Source organism: Protopterus annectens, chromosome 8.part0, assembly GCF_019279795.1.
Source record: "Protopterus annectens isolate FY-2018-M chromosome 8.part0, PAN1.0, whole genome shotgun sequence".
NCBI classification, from domain to species: domain Eukaryota; kingdom Metazoa; phylum Chordata; order Ceratodontiformes; family Protopteridae; genus Protopterus; species Protopterus annectens.
The window spans coordinates 1,364,924,594-1,364,944,045 of NC_056741.1; the positions used below are offsets into that span (position 1 = coordinate 1,364,924,594).

Consider the following 19,452-nt stretch of genomic DNA (forward strand, 5'->3'; position numbering starts at 1 on the left):
GCTTTGATCCACCTGTCTTTTCACATCCTCTACTCAGGCAGTTCCTCAGAGGGATCAAGAATATAAAACCTCCTAGGAAACCACCATTGCCAGCTTGGGATTTGAACTTTCTGCTAGAAACGTTGGCACTCACCTTTGAACCAGCAGCAACAGCAGACCTACAGCATCTATCATGGAAAACTGCTTTCCTACTGGCAATAACCTCAGCAAGGAGGGTTTCTGAACTTCAGGCCCTAATGGCAGTACAACCCTTCCTAATCTTCCACCAAGATAGAGTGTCCATGAGGACTAATCCTACATTTATGCCTAAGGTGGTATCCAGAGTGTCTTTAAACCAGGCAATCCACCTACCTACCTTCTTCCCCAACCCACAAAACAGAGGTGAAAGAATGCTGCATACCTTGGATGTACATAGACAGCTACTCTACTACCTGGACAGAACAATAAGTAACAGAAAAACTGACCAGCTTTTTGTAGCCTATGCAACAGGAAGGGAAGGAAAAGCAATTTCCAAACAGACAATCTCCAAATGGATAGGAAATTGCATACAATTCTGTTACTCCTTCCATGGAAAACCAATTCCACAGAACATAAGGCCTCATTCTACAAGGGCAACAGCCACTACCACAGCCTTCTTACGAGGAGTGGCAACCAAGGACATTATTGAGGCGGCTACTTGGACCTCCGTGCATACATTTGCCAAGCATTATAATTTACCTCTGTATTCCAGATCCCGAGCAGGGTTTGCCACTGCTGTACTGCAAGGGATCCTAACCACACCATAATTTATTCTTCCTCCTCCCCTAGTTGGCTATGGTATTCTACCCAGTTGTTATGACTGCAGATGCATCCATGAAGGACATAGTACAGTTTTGTACCTACCATAAATGTAGATGTCCGAACTGGATAGCATCTGCAGTCAGGATTACCCTCCTCCTTCCCTCTGTGGTACTCCTAGGGTATTTACCCTCCTAATAGCTAGCTGGTGGGGGGAGTCTCTTATGGTGTATTTGTTTGTATATATGTACATACATGCTTATTTTTTGTGTTTGCCTTCTATCTTTTTTGGAAACATTGGCATTTACCCAAAATTTAGCCTTCCAAGAGGGCAACTGGCATCTGGGGCAAGAAACACTGAGGAAAATGGCGTCGGCTGATGCCTTTATACCCGAAGACCAGCAGAGATGACGTCGGGTTAAGTGCGACATCAGCCGAATCCGGACCCGGACTTTGGAATCCGGCCGACCGAAGGGCTGCCTGACGACAGGACAACCCAGTTGTTATGACTGCAGATGCTATCCAGTTCGGACATCTACATTTATGGTAGGTACAAAACTGTACTTTTCCTTCCCTCCAGCCCCCTGGTTTTCTCCATCTCTCCTCTCTATGACTATTGCTACTGGTATTGGTATTTACTTTTTACTGGTGGTGTTTTCCCCACCATAACCTAGCTCCCTATTTGGGGGGTATCCTGACATTTGGGGCAAGAAAAACTGATGTAATGGCTTCTGCTGCCTGTTTTTATACCTGTGACGACCTGACATCAGTCCAGGAGCGACGGCATCCGACGCAGAAATACTAAGTCTCTGGTATTCAGGCCGACTGAGGGCTACCTGCAGGCAGATAACCCAAGTGTGATGACTGCAACAGTGAATACACTCGAACATCTACATTTATGGTAAGTGTACACAACTGTACTTTCCTACCCCATGCCCGACCAGCTTGGACATTTCCCGTGACTAACTAAAGTCCAGTCTTGTCCAGTCTTGCAGGGAAATGTATTTTGGGTATCCTGCTGGACACTAACTTATGCAGACACTGTTTTCCACACTAAAAGATCTCTGTGATGCCCTCATTGTTTGTGGAGGCAACAAGGAATTACCTACATCACTTGAAGGTCAAAAGTAAATTCCTTCTTGATTATTGGAGCAGTATGCTGCTGTATTCCTTCTCCCTACTACCAAAAGGCGGTCTTAAAAACAAGACAAAGAGTAAACCTCAGCTTGATATCCTCCATCTGACCAAGGCAACAATGGCTTTCTCCAGACAGTACAGTTAAGCAAAACATAATCCTCTAATCCCTCCAACCCCTTGCAAATGAGTCACTCTGCAAAAGGGCAGCACTGGTAGATCTGGACTTAAAGGGTCTTAGACTAACAGCCTGGGGGATAGTAGCAAAACTATATATCCTATAGGAGGTGAAGAAAGAAACGTACCACAGGAAGACTTACTGGCTAATTGAGATCAACTTTCTTTCTGATGTGCATACTGTATTCAGCAGACCCGTTTGATTAAAGTCTGGTTTGTGTCTCAGTTAAGGCCCATCTCTCTCTTATTTCATTTTGTCTAACCTTAAAGTCTTTACTAACCTCTGTCTGTCCAAGAAAAGGAATTTTTCATTTGAGAAATCTAAAAATGTCAGTGATCTCCTCTTGAATTCTCAATTTTGTAGTAGAAAAATTGACTTTACTCCCTTTTGAGCTTACAAATACATCTCCACTAAAATTATTGTAATGGAAGACTATTTTTGCTTGTCATTACCTTGCTAAAGAGAATCTCAAGAGTTGCAGGCCTTGACGTATAAGAAACTTTCACTTTCCACAAAGACAGGGTAGCACTTTAGATCAGACAGTCTTTTGTGCCTGAAATGCTGTCCAGTCTTGGCACTGAGCCAAACTGTACACTTCCTAGTTTTTATACAAAAACACAAAGCAGGAGGCAACCATGCCTGCATTTAATGAACACAACACAGTCAACTGAAGTACTGTGTTAACTGGAGTAAAGATTTCAGGCAAATGTGCCAGCTTTTTGTTTCCTTCTTGCCAGGAAAAGCAAGGGAGGCCACTTGTCAAGCAGATTCTGTCTATGTGGCTGTAACTGTGTTGTCTTTTATGTCCACTATGAGAAGACCTTGCAGAAGTATGTAAAGAGCTGTTTTGTAGGACAGCTGCCACAGTTGCTGTCTTCAGGAACCTGTCAGAAGCATATGTGAGGTATGTACCTGGACCTTCATTCATATCATAACCAGCCATTTCAAGCTAGACATACAGTCCAGGAACAGAGCAGGGTTTGCCTGTGTAAACTTGCAGGCCATGCTGGTTCCTGTTACCTAGACTTGTGACCAGGTTACCAAGTGGGTAATTACTTCTTCACTACTCCTCCCATATATTTCCTGTGATATGGTGAATGTGTTCCTTACAAAGAACTTGTATACAAATGCCTACGAGTACACAACTGCATGAAGGATAACTGCTGCAGTATAGACTCTCTCTAGTCCTTTCCCTAGTCCATGCCCTTCCTATTGCCTAGAGACCTCTGAAGCCAAGGATTTTGGAGTGCAGTGGTAGCCGCCCATTCTTATTCTCAGCTGTCTTACCATATTGAAAAGGGATGAGCCACCTTAACCTAGTTAGATCAGCCTCTCTTGGCTGGTCACATTTGTTGGGTTGCTTCCTTATATATTGAAAATGGTATGGTTTGCTCTGCCCTTTTTTTGCCCAACATCCAGCTGATGTTCTTTGTATGGGAAGGAGACCAGTACTGCGGTGGACATTTGCAAAGCTCTGGATGTGGGGCAGGATGAATGGATATCTGCCTGAGGCTAATTCACAAGCACTAGGAATGATACTACTGCAGCAGTAATCCATGCATTTAAACATCTACTGTTACTGTGAATATGGTCACATAATTGCAGTTTCCTAGTTTTACACTCCCAGCCTTTATCTGTTGCTAGTTAGATGCATTTTGGAAAGCAGGTGGGGGCAACGAGTATGACTGCATCTCAGCTCTTTCTATGTGACATTTAATCCCTTTGCAGACACTTGGGACTTTTCCACCAGTTGTTGCTGTAAACTACTGGAGAATTTGCAGACATGATGCCCACTCTTTGTGAGTGTCCAGTGGAGTTTGAATTGATAAAATGTCATTCATTTGTGTGCCAGTCCTTTTCAAGAGCCAAGCTTTTCTTCGTATATGGTGTTAAGGCTATCCTATGACACTTCTCCATTTCCATGTAGATGAATGGTGTTGTGCTGCATTCTTTAGTTGAGAGTCTTCGTACAGCTTTTATTGATGCTGTGAACCACTTGGATTTTACTTTATTTTTTTATTGTACACGTCATGTTAACTGAATAAATGCATTGGTTTGAAATTCTGGGTGGCATTTCTTCTTTTAGTTGTGTAACTGTTGTCTGTGTTTCAGACTTTTTAATGTGTGTAGCTATTTACTTTTGACAAAGAATTGTTTTTTTCTTTTGTTTCCTTTTATCTCTTCATTTTTATATCTATCTCTCTCTATAATTCTTGTTTCCAGTTTCTCAACAATAAATGCTGTTGACTATTTTTGCCTTTTTTCATCTTATTTTGAAGATGAACATGCAGTTGACTGTGGCCTTGATGAGATCCTTCAGGTGCATTAATTTTACGAACTGATGTGAGAAGCTAATTTGATACTTTAACAATCCAGGGAGCCATTGCTGCATTCTAGTCCATATATAATTTTACAGTGTGTCTACTTATTAGCTTCATTACTTTTATCTTTCTTTAATCCAGGGTTGATCTTGTGGTACATTCCCTGAAGGACTTGCCAACAACACTTCCTCCTGGCTTCACAATTGCAGCTGTCTGCAAGTGAGTATGCGAACACAATAGCAACCAGAGTTTTTCATTTGCTGTAATAAACTGAAACTGGAGGCAAGTTTGTATGTGACACTTTTTTTTTTTTTTTTTTAGAAATGGCCGCATGTGTATGTGTGTGCAGTGTGGGCAAGCAACTTTACTTGGCATGGACATTAATTGTGCATTTCACCTGTAGACCAGTTGTGTGATGAGCTTCAAAGTCTTCCTGAGCATTTTATTATTTTGATTAAAAGTTTAAAAGACTTGATGAACACTTCATTAAAGCCTTTGAAATAAATACCCTAGGTAGTTTCCATCTGTTGTTTATATTTTCTTTGTCTGTTACGATCATATGGCTGAGAAAAGAAGAGGCATTCTTTGAGGTTTTATTTTATAATAGAGTCAGATTAGTTTATAGGTGTTTACTAGGCTAATGACCACAGGGGCCTTTTTAAGCCTAGCTTTACATCCCAAATCTCTGACAAGTTCTGATACCCTTGATAAATGTAAGCAGGGGCCTGGGAGATAAACCATTTACAGGATGTTCATCGTGCATACAGCTGCAGTCAAAACAGATGGGTTCTCCTGCCGTCAGGCGGGTCCTCGGTCGGCCGAATTCCAAAGTCTAGGTCCGGCGTCGGTTGTCGTCGCTTCTTCCCTGATGTCAGTGCGACAGGGGTATAAAAGAACCAGCCGAAGCCATTTTCTTCAGTCTTTCTTGCCGCGCGGTGCCCGAAGCAGAAGCAGTTCGCAAGTGCCGGTCGGCCAGCTCCTGAGATTACGAATATTTTTCAACCGAAGACTTCTTGAAAGCTAAGTACCCCGTTGTGAAACTTTTCTTGCCTCAGACCGATGTCAGACAAAGTTAATAATTGCATTTCATGTGGGAAGCAAATACCGCATAAGGATTTCCATTCCCTCTGTATACCTTGCTTAGGCCCAGACCACGACGTCTCGGCCTGTCGTTTTTGTGCTACATTCAACAGACGCACTATTAAGCGTCGGGCGGAGTTCGCCCAACACTATTTTAGCAAAAAGTTTAATTACAACATGTCATCGGATACTCCGACTCCAATTTTGAGTAAACGACGTAAAGATAAGGACCGACATACGAGGTCCACGACTTCTACCGACACCACGCTAAAGCCGACTACATGTGCTCCGGTTCTCAGCGAGGCGCCTACGCAGCCCCTGACTACCGATGACACTTCATTAGCGGTGGCTTCTGTGCCCAAGTTCGCAGGCTCTTCGGCCCTCACCCCGACTACAGATACTGAAGTCACTCTTGGCAGGGAAACTCAGAGTTCAGACAGGCCTGCCACCTCTCAAGGTGTCTTCAGGCCTTCTTCTTCTTTTTCCATTAAGGCTTACACTAAATCTAAAGCAGCCATGCATTCTAAAAGACAAGCTCCACAGGGCCCCTCTCAAGGCCCCATGCCTAAAAAGCAGATGCTCAAAATGGTTGAGGATTTGATTACTCTTGTCAGGGGTTCTCAACCCCCCTCGGACAAAAGGCCCAGAGTGGAGGAAGAATACCCTTCCTCGGACCAGGCCTCCATTACTTCAGAACATTCTGAGGACCAGGAACATTCTTACTCCCCTTTCGAAGATTCTGATGCAGAGGAGTCCATTCCCTCTGTCTCCCTGAGGATTACTCTTTTGGGGAAACGTTGCATACCTTGAGGGAACACTTCCACTGGGAAGGCCAAGAGTACTCAGACTCCAAGAAAAGGCTCAGGGATTTTCTCTTGCTCCCTCAGCACAGGCCTCTGGCTATACCTCCTGTCTTAGACATACTAGAATGATGTGTATTCAGAGGCCAGCCTTAACCCAGATTCTTTACCTCCAGCTCCAGTCAAGCCTGACAGGTATTACCGGGTTCCTGATTCACACCAATTCCTATACAAAAGCCATGCGGCTGACCCAGAAACTATTTCACAGGGTCCCAAGGGAATTAAGGCCTCCACTGCCAAAAATCCATTACCTTCAGAGAGAGATTCCAGAGCTTTAGAAAGGTGGGGGAAAAAGGTATACACCTCGGCCACTTTAACCATGAGGGCATTAAACTGTCAGTTCCATATGTTAAAGTATCAACAGTTTTTGTTATCTCAGTTGAAAAGCAAAATGTCACAACCTGAACAACCAGACTTGAAGGAGTTGCAGGATTTGTTGCATAGTGCAGAGCAAGTGGGTAAACATACCTTGCACTGTGGATGTTCTTCATTCCACATTGCTGCAGTCCTAACTATTGGGTAGTCCGCTGTCCAGTCGGCCCGAATACCAAAGTATATGGCTGACGTCGGTCAGGGCGCATTAGACTGACGTCAGTACGTCAGGGTACTAATGCGCATGACCGACGTCATATCCTCCGTCTTTTTTGCCGCATGGTCCGATGCAGAAGCAATTTTGCGAGTGCAGGTTGGCGTTCTGAAAGTTTCTGAAGCCAGAGTTTCAGACCGAATCAAAGTTGGCTAAGTACCCCGTTGGGGAATATTTTGGTTTTTGGTTGCCTCAGTATTTAACTGGATGTCAGAAAAAGTGAATAACTGTATTTCTTGTGGGAAACAGATACCTCATAGGGATTACCATACTTTGTGTATACCTTGTTTAGGGCCTGAGCACGACGTTGTTGGATGCCGCTCTTGTGCTAGATTTAACAAACGCACTATTAAGAGAAGGTTAGACTGTGCCAGGTTAGTGTTTGGGAAGCGTTGTAATTCTAAAATGCCGTCGGATGCTCCGACGCCGGCTTCGCTAAAAGCAAGGACAAAACAGCAAAGCCTAGTGGAAGAACCGACAGTCCCAGGCGTCGGTTCTTTAGAGGGCTCAGTGGAGCCGGAGGTTTTGCCAGGTGTTTCTTTGGAGTCTCAGGAGAGACTTTACTGTTATAGGATGTATCCTCTCAGGAAGTAGGCCAGGCTGAGGGGCTTCTCAGGTGGCTGTTCTTCCCTCTCTTCCTAAGGTGGTCAGAGCCTCCCTTCTGTTTCCAAGGCTTCTTTGAGGGTAGGCCGAGTTTTGATTCAGTGGGGTTTCTCCTAGTGCTTCAGGGTCTTTGCCTAAGAAACATATGCTTAAAATGGCAGAGGATTTGATTACTATGATAAGGGGTTCTATGCCCCTCCTGATAAGAGGCCTAGGGTGGAACCTGAGTTTGAGAGTTTTGAGCAATGCTCGAGGCTTCTGAGTCTTGGCTGAAGACTTGCAGGAGTACCCTCCTTATTCTGATTCTGATGTGGATGATTCTACTCCTTCAGCTTCCCTCCTGAGGATTTTTCATTTTCAGAGACTCTGCATTCCATGAGGGAGCATTTTAAATGGGAAGGTCAAGATTTCTCTGATTCCAGGAAAAGGCTTAGGGAATTCTTGTTTTACCCCAGCATAGGCCTTTAGCTATACCTCCTGTTTTGAATGTGGTGGAAGATGTTTTGCAGAGGCTTCCCTGAATCCAGATTCTTTGCCTCCTGCCCCAGTTAAACCGGATAGGTATTATAGGGTGCCTGAAGCTCATAAGTATCTTTTAAGAGTCCTAGGGCAGACCCGAAACTGTCTCTCAGGGGCCTAAAGGTGTGAAGGCCTCAGTTGTTAAAAATCCTGTCCCTCCTGATAAAGAGGCAAGGGCTTTGGATAGATGGGGAAAGAAAGTGTATACTTCTTCCACTTTAGCCATGAGGGCGTTGAATTGTCAGTTTCACATGTTAAAATATCAGAATTATCTTCTTTCACAGTTGAAATCTAAGGTGGATGCTCTGGCAGAAGGTATTGAGTGTAAAGAGTTGCAGGATTTAGTTCATGTGTCTGAACAGGTGGGTAAACATTCCTTGCAATGTGGTTTTGATGCTGTGCAGGCCTCCTCCAGGGTGGCTGCCACTGGTTCTGTTCTTCGTAGGCACGCCTGGTTGAGAGATCAGAATTTAGCTGAGCATGTTAAGTCACGGATTTTGGATGCTCCCTTGCAGTCTGATGTGTTGTTTGGTTCGCCTGTAGAAGCAGTTTTGAAGAAAATGGAGGACAAGGCTAAGTCTATGCAAACTGTTAAAGATTTTTTGCAGGTGCAGCCTCCGAAGTTTAGTAGAAATTGGCCTGCTAAGGGATGGACTTATCCTGCTTATGATTCCCAGTCTAGGGGTAGGTCTAGGCGTGGTAGGGGCAGAGCTCAGGGTTCTTTTAGGCCTAGGACAGGAGTTCCCCTGCTCAGACTTCTGGTGAGGGCAGGGGTCAGTCCTTTCGTAAGCAGACCCAATGACCTGCCTTTTCAGCTGCCAGTTCATTCTCGCCTGGCAGCACCGTTGGGAGGAAGACTGTCTCTTTTCAAAGAAAATTGGGATTTAATTACCCAAGACAGATGGGTTCTGGATATCATTCACCACGGTTCCAGGTTTTATTTCCATACCTTGCCTCCTTTCAAAGGCATGCCAGACATTCCTCCTCTGCAAAGACAAGAGGCTCACAAGCAAATTTCTCAGTTACTCCAAATAGGGGCCATTCAGCCGGTTCCTGTGCCAGAAAGGGGCCTAGGATTTTATTCTCGCCTGTTCCTAGTACCGAAGAAGGGGAACACGTGGAGACCAATTTTGGATTTATCTATCCTCAACACTTATCTGGACATTCCCAAGTTCAAAATGTTGACGTTACAACAGCTTTTACCTCTGCTGGGCAAAGATCACTGGATGGTAACTTTAGATCTCAAGGAAGCTTACCTTCATGTGCCTATAAGACTAAGTTGCAGAAAGTATCTGCGTTTGAGCTGGAAATTCTCATTATCAGTTCTCTGCATTGCCCTTTGGCTTATCTACTGCCCAGAGTATTCACAAAGGTTCTGGCTCCAGTGATAGCTTACTTCAGGTTAAAAGGAATTCAAATCTATCCTTACTTGGACGATTGCCTGATTCTGGCTCAAGAAAAGGAAGACCTTCTACAGCATTTGGAATATGTCATAGCAGTGCTAAGATGCCTAGGGTATTCTGTGAGCGAAATAAAGTCCAGTCTAGTACCCTCTCAAGACATGTGCTTTCTGGGTGTGAGACTGAATACAGCAGCCCAGATGGCCTTTTAACCCCGGACAAACAAAAGAATCTTTCCAGTTACTTCCATCAACTATCTCTTCAGTCCGGGCTGACTGCAAGGACAGTCCTTCAAGCCTTAGGGTTCATGGCATCTTGTATTCTGGTGCTTCCCAATGCCAAACTGCATATGAGGAAGCTACAATGGTATCTCAAAATGTATGGACACAGCACTGCCAGGATTTGGACACTGTCATTCAAATAATACCTTGCATTCAAAAGGAATTTTTGTGGTGGGCTCAGGAATGTCACCTAAACAAGGGACTCTCTGTGACCCGGCCAGAGGCGAGTCAAATTCTAACGACAGATGCCTCAGACATTGCTTCGGGAGCTCATCTAAATGGAAAGTGGATACAAGACAAGTGGCCTGCCAGACTACAGCATCTACATATCAACATGAAGGAGATGTTAGCAGTCCAGTTTGCATTAATGGCTTTCAAGGAGTTACTTCTTCCAGGGCAGGTGTTGATTCTGACAGACAACACAACTGTCATGTGGTACATCAACAAACAAGGGGGAACACATTCTTACCCATTGTGCAGGCAAGCAATGATTTTATGGGAGACTGCGCTCAGCTTGCAACTAACTCTTCAGGCAAGGTTTCTGCCGGGAGCACAGAACTCCTTAGCAGATGTGTTAAGCAGACAAATCATGGATCCCCACGAGTGGAAACTGGATCTTCATGTATTTCAAAAGTTGACAGTGTCCTGGGGAACTCCAGACATAGATCTGTTCGCTTCTCCACTAAACCACCAGCTACCAAAGTTTTGCACAAAGAGGTTTCATCACACAGCTTGGAAAGTGGATGCTCTTTCTTTCAGTTGGAAAACTCTTCATGTGTATGCGTTTCCACCTCTGCCTCTTCTTCCAAAGGTGCTTCTAAAGGTCAGACAAGACAAGCCAAGGATGATTTTAATAGCTCCAGATTGGCCTCGGCAGCACTGGTACCCATTGCTGAGGAGTCTGGTAAAGAAGCCTCCATGGCCTTTACCCTTGATTCCACATCTGTTGTCTCAGAAGGACGGTCGTCTGCTCAATGTCAAGCTTCACTCTCTTCATCTAACAGCCTGGCATATTCTGTTTTGAAAGACAGCAGGTCTCAACTTCCTCAACAAGTTTTAAATGTGATTATGGAAGCCAGAAGACCTAGTACAAGGAAAGTGTACAGAAAAATGGAAGAGATTTTTATTTTGGACTGCAGCAAACAATTTGGAGATTTGAGCCTAATTTGAGTGTGGCTCTTCAATATCTTACTGAGTTATTGGACAAAGGTTTGTCTTTCTCTTCCATTAAGATTCATGCTGCAGCAATTTCAGCTCACTATGATTGTGACCCACCATTGTTTTCACATCCTTTGTTGAAGCAATTTCTTAGAGCGGCAAAGCATATAAGACCCCCGTAGAGCTCCTACTCCTGCTTGGGATCTCAATTTTGTGTTGGAGAAACTTACTCTACAACCTTTTGAGCCTGCAGCTACTGCTGAACTGAAATACTTGTCATGGAAGACTGCTTTTTTGTTGGCCATTACTTCTGCAAGAAGGGTTTCTGAGTTACAGGCCCTTATGGCGGTTGAGCCTTTTTGATTTTTCATAAGGATAGGGTATCATTACGTACTAATCCTTCCTTTATGCCTAAAGTGGTTTCTAGTGTGGCTTTAAACCAAACTATTCATTTGCCTACGTTTTATGCAGATCCCCAAAATAAAGGGGAAAAGATTTTGCACACTTTAGATGTACACAGGCAATTGCGTTATTATTTGAGCAGGACTAAGGATTTTAGGCAGTCTCAGCAGTTGTTTGTTTCTTTTGCTTTGAGTTCCCAGGGCAAGCCTGTGTCAAAACAAACTATTTCTAGATGGATTGGGTGTTGCATTACATTTTGTTATTCCCATCATGGCAAGGAGATTCCAGCTGGGATTAGGCCTCATTCCACTAGGGCTACTGCCACTTCAACAGCATTTCTGAGGGGGGGTGGCAACTAAGGATATTTTGGAGGCAGCTATTTGGAGTTCAGTGCATACTTTCTCTAAGCATTATCACCTTCCTCTCTACTCTAAGGCTAGGGCTGGTTTTGCCACAGCTATTTTGCAGGGCATGTTGTCAGTTCCTGCTTCCTTATGATTTGCCAGCCTCCCTTACCTCTGCTTTGGGATTCTACCCAATAGTTAGGACTGCAGCAATGTGGAATGAAGAACATAGTACAGTTTTGTACCTACCATAAATGTAGATGTTCGAGGATCCACATTGCTGCAGTCCAATTTCCTCCCTCCTTCCCTCTGTGTTTAGGGGTGGTTGTGTAGGTGAGGTTATATTCTGCTAATTTTGTATATTTTGTATATATATATATTTTGGTGCAGGTATGTTGGGAGTTTTGGTTTTGGCCTTATCTTTTCAGGGTCTTCTGACATCTGGGGCAAGAAAAGACTGAGGATATGACGTCGGTCATGCGCATTAGTACCCTGACGTACTGACGTCAGTCTAATGCGCCCTGACCGACGTCAGCCATATACTTTGGTATTCGGGCCGACTGGACAGCGGACTACCCAATAGTTAGGACTGCAGCAATGTGGATCCTCGAACATCTACATTTATGGTAGGTACAAAACTGTACTTTTTGATGCTTTAGAGGCCTCTTGTAGAGCTGCTGTTACAGGATCAGTCATACGTAGACATGCTTGGCTCAAAGAGCAAACCTTACCAGATCATGTCAAAGCTAAATTACTAGATGCACTTCTTCAAAAAGATGTATTGTTTGGTGTTAAAGCTGAGGAGGTATTAAAGAAAATGGAGGAAAAGGCAAAATCAATGCAAACAGTTAAAGATTTCCTACAGGTACAACCGCCACGTTTCAGTAGAAATTGGCCTTCAAAAATTGGTCCTTTCCAGCCACGGACAGACCTCAAAGAGTAGATACAGGCGCCCGAGAGGTAGAGGGCAATCTCAAGGATCATTTAGAGGCAGACAATGGCAAAAACCTACACCAAGAGGGGGTGAGGATAGTTCACAGCCATTCAGAAAGCAGACCCAATGACTTCCCCCTTTGCATGCCAAGCAAGGCTCAAATGGCAGCACCTTTAGGCGGAAAACTGGCATTATTTTCGAAAAATTGGCATATTGTCACAAAAGACAAATGGATCCTGGACATTATAGACCGAGGCTACAGATTCCACTTTCACACCCTTCCAAAAATGAGAGGCATGCCAAACCTGCCACACAGTCAAAGGGCAGAGGCACAAAAACAAATTTCAGATCTCATGGACATGAAAGCTATTCAAGAGGTACCTGCACAAGAACAGGGTCAAGGTTTTTATTCAAGACTATTCGTGGTACCAAGGAAGGGCAAAGATTGGAGACCTATCCATCCTAAACACGTATTTACTCGTACCAAAGTTCAAGATGCTCACATTAGAGCAGCTTCTTCCCATGCTGGGCAAGGAGTCTTGGCTGGTAACATTGGACCTCAAGGAGGCATACCTGCATGTCCCAATCAGACAAGATTGCAGAAGATACCTCAGATTTCTTGCAGGTTCATCCCATTATCAATTCTCTGCATTGCCCTTTGGCTTATCTACTGCGCCTAGAGTGTTCACGAAATGCCTGGCATCAGTAATTGCCTTCTGCAGACTTCAAGGGATACGAATATACCCATATCTGGACGACTGCCTGATCCAAGCGGACAGCAAACACACTCTTCTGAAACACCTGGCGTTTGTAATAATGTTGTTGAAATCTCTGGGATACACAGTCAACAAAAAGAAGTCAAGACTAATACCCTCTCAAACAATAATTTTCCTGGGTGCCAGCTTGGATACAAACACCCAGATGGCTTACCTCACGCCAGAGAAACAAGGGCAATTAACTCAGTACTTCAGAAAACTGGCAACCTTCACCAGGCTGACTGGAAGGAAAATCCTGCAGGCTCTGGGATTCATGGCATCTTGCATCCTGCTAATCCCATGTGCAAAGCTGCATATGAGGAAATTTCAATGGTACCTAAAAAACTTATGGTCTCAACACAGCCACAGTTTGGAAGCAATCATACCACTGATTCCATGTCTTCAAAAGGAATTTCTGTGGTGGGCTCAAGCATGAAAGAAACATAGGTCTCCCATTCTGCAAGCCTCAAGCAAATCAAGTCATCACAACAGACGCCTCGGACTATGCCTGGGGGTCGCACATGACAGATCGGTGCATTCAGGGCAAATGGTCACAAAAAGAAAAGCACCTGCACATCAATCAAAAGGAAATGCTAGCAGTAATAAATGCTATTATGGCTTTCAAAGACCTACTGCATCCAGGGCAGCTATTGATAAGAACAAACAACACCACAGTGATGTGGTACATAAACAAACAGGGAGGAACTCATTCATATCCCCTGTGCAGACTAGCCATGTCCCTTTGGAACACGGCTCTGGAATTGCAAATCCAACTTCAAGCACAATTCCTGCCAGGGAAGGAAAACACACTGGCAGACAACTTGAGCAGAAATATAACAGATCCACATGAATGGAAGTTGCATCCTCAAGTTTTTACAATGATAATTCAAGCATGGGGAAGGCCAGACATAGATCTCTTTGCCACCCACAGAAATTACCAATTGACAAAATTCTGCTCAAGGACCTTTCATCCACAGGCCTGGAAAGTGGACGCACTCTCTTTCAGTTGGACAACAATGACAGTTTATGCCTTTCCACCTCTTCCACTACTGGCCAAAGTTCTATTAAAAGCCAGAGCAGACAGACCAAAGATGATTCTCATTGCTCCAGACTGGCCAAAACAACACTGGTACCCACTCCTGAGGAGCCTGACGCATTCCCCACCATGGATCCTGCCTCTACTGACTCAGCACAACTTCAAAACTCTTCACAGTCAGCTGAAAACACTCAATCTAGCCGCATGGAGGATTCCTTAAATTCACAGCAGACCCTACTCTCCAAGGAGGTGCAGGATGTCATTTTGGAGGCCAGAAGGCCTTCTACTAGAAAAGCCTACTCCGCAAAATGGAAACGGTTTTGTGTCTGGAATCAGAAAAAGGGTCAGAATCCTGGAGTACTGAATTTACCTCAAATACTACAGTACCTAGCCAAGCTGCTAGGCAGTGGACTTTCATTCTCCTCCATCAAAGTCCATGCCTCAGCCATTTCTGCAGAGTACAACACTGATCCTCCTTTATTCTCTCACCCTCTCTTAAGACAGTTCCTCAGAGGGGCTAAGAATATAAAACCCCCAAGGAAGCAACCAGTACCTGCTTGGGACCTCAGTTTCATTCTAGAAAAACTAACCCTGCCTCCTTTTGAGCCAGCTGCTTCAACAGATCTGCAATATTTGTCATGGAAAATAGCCTTCCTTCTAGCTATCACCTCAGCACGCAGGGTTTCGGAACTACAAGCCCTCATGGCTGTGCAGCCTTTCATCATTTTCCATCAGGACAGAGTTTCCGTACGAACCAATCCTTCATTTATGCCAAAGGTAGTATCCAGGGTAGCCTTGAATCAGGCTATCCTCTTACCTACCTTTTACCCTAATCCACAAAACAAAGGGGAGAGGCTACTACATTCCTTGGACATTCACAGACAGCTCCGTTATTATTTGGACAGAACAAAGCCTTTCAGAAAATCAGAGCAACTCTTTGTGTCCTTTGCTACAGGTGCTCAAGGGAAGCCTATTTCCAAACAGACAATCTCAAAATGGATAGCCCACTGCATACGCTTTTGTTACTCTTTTCATGGTAAAACTGTACCTACAGGCATCGGATCTCACTCCACAAGGGCCACAGCTACCTCTGCAACTTTCCTCAGGGGGGTTCCTACCAAAGATATTTTGGAATCAGCCACTTGAAGTTCTGTACATACTTTCTCCAAGCACTATCACCTACCATTATACTCCAAAACTAGAGCGGGCTTTGCCACTGCAGTCTTGCAGGGCATCCTGGCTCCACTTAGTTCCACTTAGTGCCTACCACCCCTTTATTAGCTTTGGGATTCTACCCATCTGTTATCACTGCAGCTGTATGCACGATGAACATAGTACAGTTTTGTACCTACCATAAATGTAGCTGTTCGAGTGCTAATACAGCTGCAGTCCAGGTTTCCCTCCCTCCTTCCCCTCTTGGGACAGGCCTTATGGCTAACACCTCCTCATACAACCTCATTGGGGTATTCTTTTATGGTGTATTTGCTTGCAACTACTGTTTTATGATTATATTGCATTTGCTTTATTACATAAATTTATGTTTTGCCTTCCTTCTGGGGGCACCTGACATCTGGGGCAAGAAAAACTGAAGAAAATGGCGTTGGCTGGTTCTTTTATACCCCTGTCGCACTGATGTCGGGGAAGAAGTGACGACAACCGACGCCAGACCTAGACTTTGGAATTCGGCCGACCGAGGACCCGCCTGACGGCAGGAGAACCCATCTGTTATGACTGCAGCTGTATTAGCACTTGAACATCTACATTTATGGTAGGTACAAAACTGTACTTTGCCTGTATCCATTAGAGACATAGGTGCCAAACCAGGGATGAATTTCCTGTTCCCCATGCAGTTATCCAAGTTACACTTGAATTGAGTTAGGGAGGAACTGTGCTTCACACTGATGGGGGAGCCTGTTCCATAGACAGGGGTAGTCTCTGGGATACATACCTGCCTCTCCAGCAGATCCTGTTTATATCACAGGCAAGGTTTAAGTCTTTAAAATGGGTCATTCTGGTGCTATTCTGTAGATATGCAGGAGGTCCATCAGAGTGGGGTCTGACAATGCCCTGTATGCCAGGCATAGATCTCCCCTCAAAAGCTTGTAGGAGACAGAATACAGGGATAGGGTCTTGAGGTGGTCTGCATAAGACATTTTACTTATGCCCTGTATTCTTCTAGTGAGGAACCTCTGTGTGCGTTCCAGTTATTGGATGTGCCTATTTTGGTACATACAAAGGGGGCTTTGTACTCAGTGATAGGATTGATGAATGCCAAATACAGTGGAACAGTGATTTCCTTAGACTTAGATGTCATACCTTTGTAAGTTGCACAACATATAATGATTTCCTCACTACTGTAGACACATGACGGTGGAAGGCTACATTACTATCTATGTGTGACCCTAAGTCCCTGACTACTGATTCAATACTGTGTTGTCAGTATGATAGTTACCAGGAGTGGATGACTTCCCAAAGGATACTCTTATGCATTTCTTGGCATTTATTTTAGTCCATGGCTCTGACACCAGTTGTTTGTGTCAGCCCCTGCTGGAGAAACTTTGTGTCAGTGTGAGATTCAAAGACTGCTCCTAATTTGCAATCACCTACAAATTTAGTCAGCCAGAAACCACTGACAGTGGCCTTGACTTCAGAGAAGTAAATGCCAAAAATGAGCCAATTAGTTTGCCAGCAGTGTTATCAGTAGATCTCAATGTCTACTGAAAACCATTCACTTGCACATCTCATAGCAGCTTAGCCCCCATGTACTCTAGTACAGTCTTTATTCTGTCAGAATTACTATCCATACCACACACACACACACACACACACACACACACACACACACACACACACACACACACACACACACACAGCCAACAAACTGTCCCTTACCAGTTCATAGTACTCACTTCGCTCCTTAGCAAGTAATGTCACTTGGCTGTTCAGATCAAAAGTGCATCTGTTTGCTCAGGCCTAAGAGCATTCTCTTACCTGGATCTCCCCTTTTTAAACCATCTTCCAACAAGCTAAGAAACCTCACTGATTACTGTTTTTTCAGAAGTTAGCTACAGAAACACACACACACACACACACACACACACACACACACACACACACACACACACACACACACACATACTAGTGCTCTTGTAGATGCATATGCACATCTCTAAATAAGCACACTCACATGCACATGTACACATATTACATTCAGGTTATTTTGTAGTAGTGCCAATGCACATCTCTAAATAAGCACACTCACATGCACATGTGCAGATACACATATTACATTCAGGTTATTTAGTAGTAGTGCCATACACAACAGTATTTGTGAAACTGATATGAAACACGTCATTCCTTCTCGGATACTGAATAACCCCTGCACAAACAGAGTTGATGCCTGCTATCACATAGCTCTCCCAGCCAACTCAGTTTTATTTATTTCTTAATTCTGCCCATTTGTTTTAGGTCATCAGTTATTATATACTGATAATACTTCTTTCACAAGACTATGTAATCTGCAGCATGTTCTCTTCTGACATATTCTTTAAATGTAGCACACTGAGTCCTTGTTTATACCTGTACTAATATGATTTTAAGTGTTTATTTGCTGCACTGTTACATACTACTATATTGTGTTGTCCACTGCACACATTTGACTAATTTTTCGTGTTGCAAAAACATAATCAGTTCCTGTAATGTATCTGATTGCCTGAGACCTGGGTTAGGGCTGAAAAAGTTTTCAGACCAGCTCACCTAGCAGTTGTCAAAATCTGAGTACCCCGGATTGCAGTGTGGGTACAAAAATGAAATGCGCCCTTCATAGCCTTGCACCCCAAACTTCAACGTATGATCTCCCCTAATGGATGTAGTTGATGCAGTGTAAAACTAGGTCAAATCCACTGTAACTGTGTGCCAGGGTGAGTCAGCAATGAGTGGTAACATTGTCACTCTCCTAGTTGAGTTACTGAAACCGTAGACCCGTAATAAGTTAGTATGATGTAGTAATTCATCAGTCTCTGTCTGCTACACAGTGATGTGTCCCTACTGAAACATGATCTGGTAAGCTAACTGTAACTACACATCATCATCACTACCACATGCACTACTATCTCAATTCCCAAGAAAAATGCTAATGATGTTCATCGTGTTTCACTGTTGCAGTCATTACTCTTGGGTTATCCTGCTGGCAGGCTACCCGCAGTCTGCCAGAATTCCAAAGTCTAGGTCTGGCGTCGGTTGCTGTCGCCTCTTCCCTGACATCAGTACGCCAGGGGTATAAAAGATGCAGCCGATGCCATTTTCCCCGTCTTTCTTGCCGCGCGGTGCCCGAAGCAAAATTAGTTCGCAAGTGCCGGTCGGCAGACTCCTGAGATTTTCAAATCCGAATACCTCTCAGCTTCTTAGCACAAAAAATCTGGACAAAGCCACATATAATGGGGGACAAAGCCCCAAAAATAAGGGCAACGTTTAAATATTGCTCTCATAAACTTGGAAAGTTGCTAGAGTAAAAGTTTTTGTGTTGCTAACATTTTCAGAAGAATATGAAGTCTTCAACTCAAGCACCTGTAATTATTTAATGAATTCAGTCTTCACCGTTTTGCCACACAAATACATAAAACCACAAATCTTATGATGAACAGTCCCAAAATATGAGGAAAAATCTGGACAGTTGAGAGGTACTTCTGCTAGTAGTGTAAATACCTTTACCCCTACTGCAATGCCCAGCCAAGAACTGTTGTGACCCAATAATCTACAAATCCCTCACCTTTGTCAGTGTATATCTCCCATCATAAAAAAATATATGTTTATGTGTGTGTGTATGTGTGTATGTGTATATATATATATATATATATATATATATATATATATATAGTTTGTGTGTGTGTGTATGTGTGTATATGTATATGTATATATATATATATATATATATATATATATATATATATACATATGTATATAATGTATGTATGTATATATACGTATATATGCACATATAGAGTGGAGTCAGTAGTGAATTCTAATATTTCATCATGGAGTAAGCTAAGATTGGCATGTTTATAGTCTTTAAATTCAAGGAAATT

General features: G+C 43.6%; 1 protein-coding gene across 2 annotated transcripts in view; it reads left to right on the plus strand.

Annotated features, from left to right (window-relative positions):
* Nucleotides 1–19,452, plus strand: part of HMBS (hydroxymethylbilane synthase) — a 378,523-nt gene that overhangs the window by 146,233 nt on the left and 212,838 nt on the right. For both annotated transcript variants that reach the window (XM_044080943.1, XM_044080944.1), the window contains exon 6: nucleotides 4,552–4,629. In XM_044080943.1, coding sequence (XP_043936878.1) covers nucleotides 4,552–4,629 — 78 coding nt within the window. The remainder of the gene's footprint in view (nucleotides 1–4,551; nucleotides 4,630–19,452) is intronic.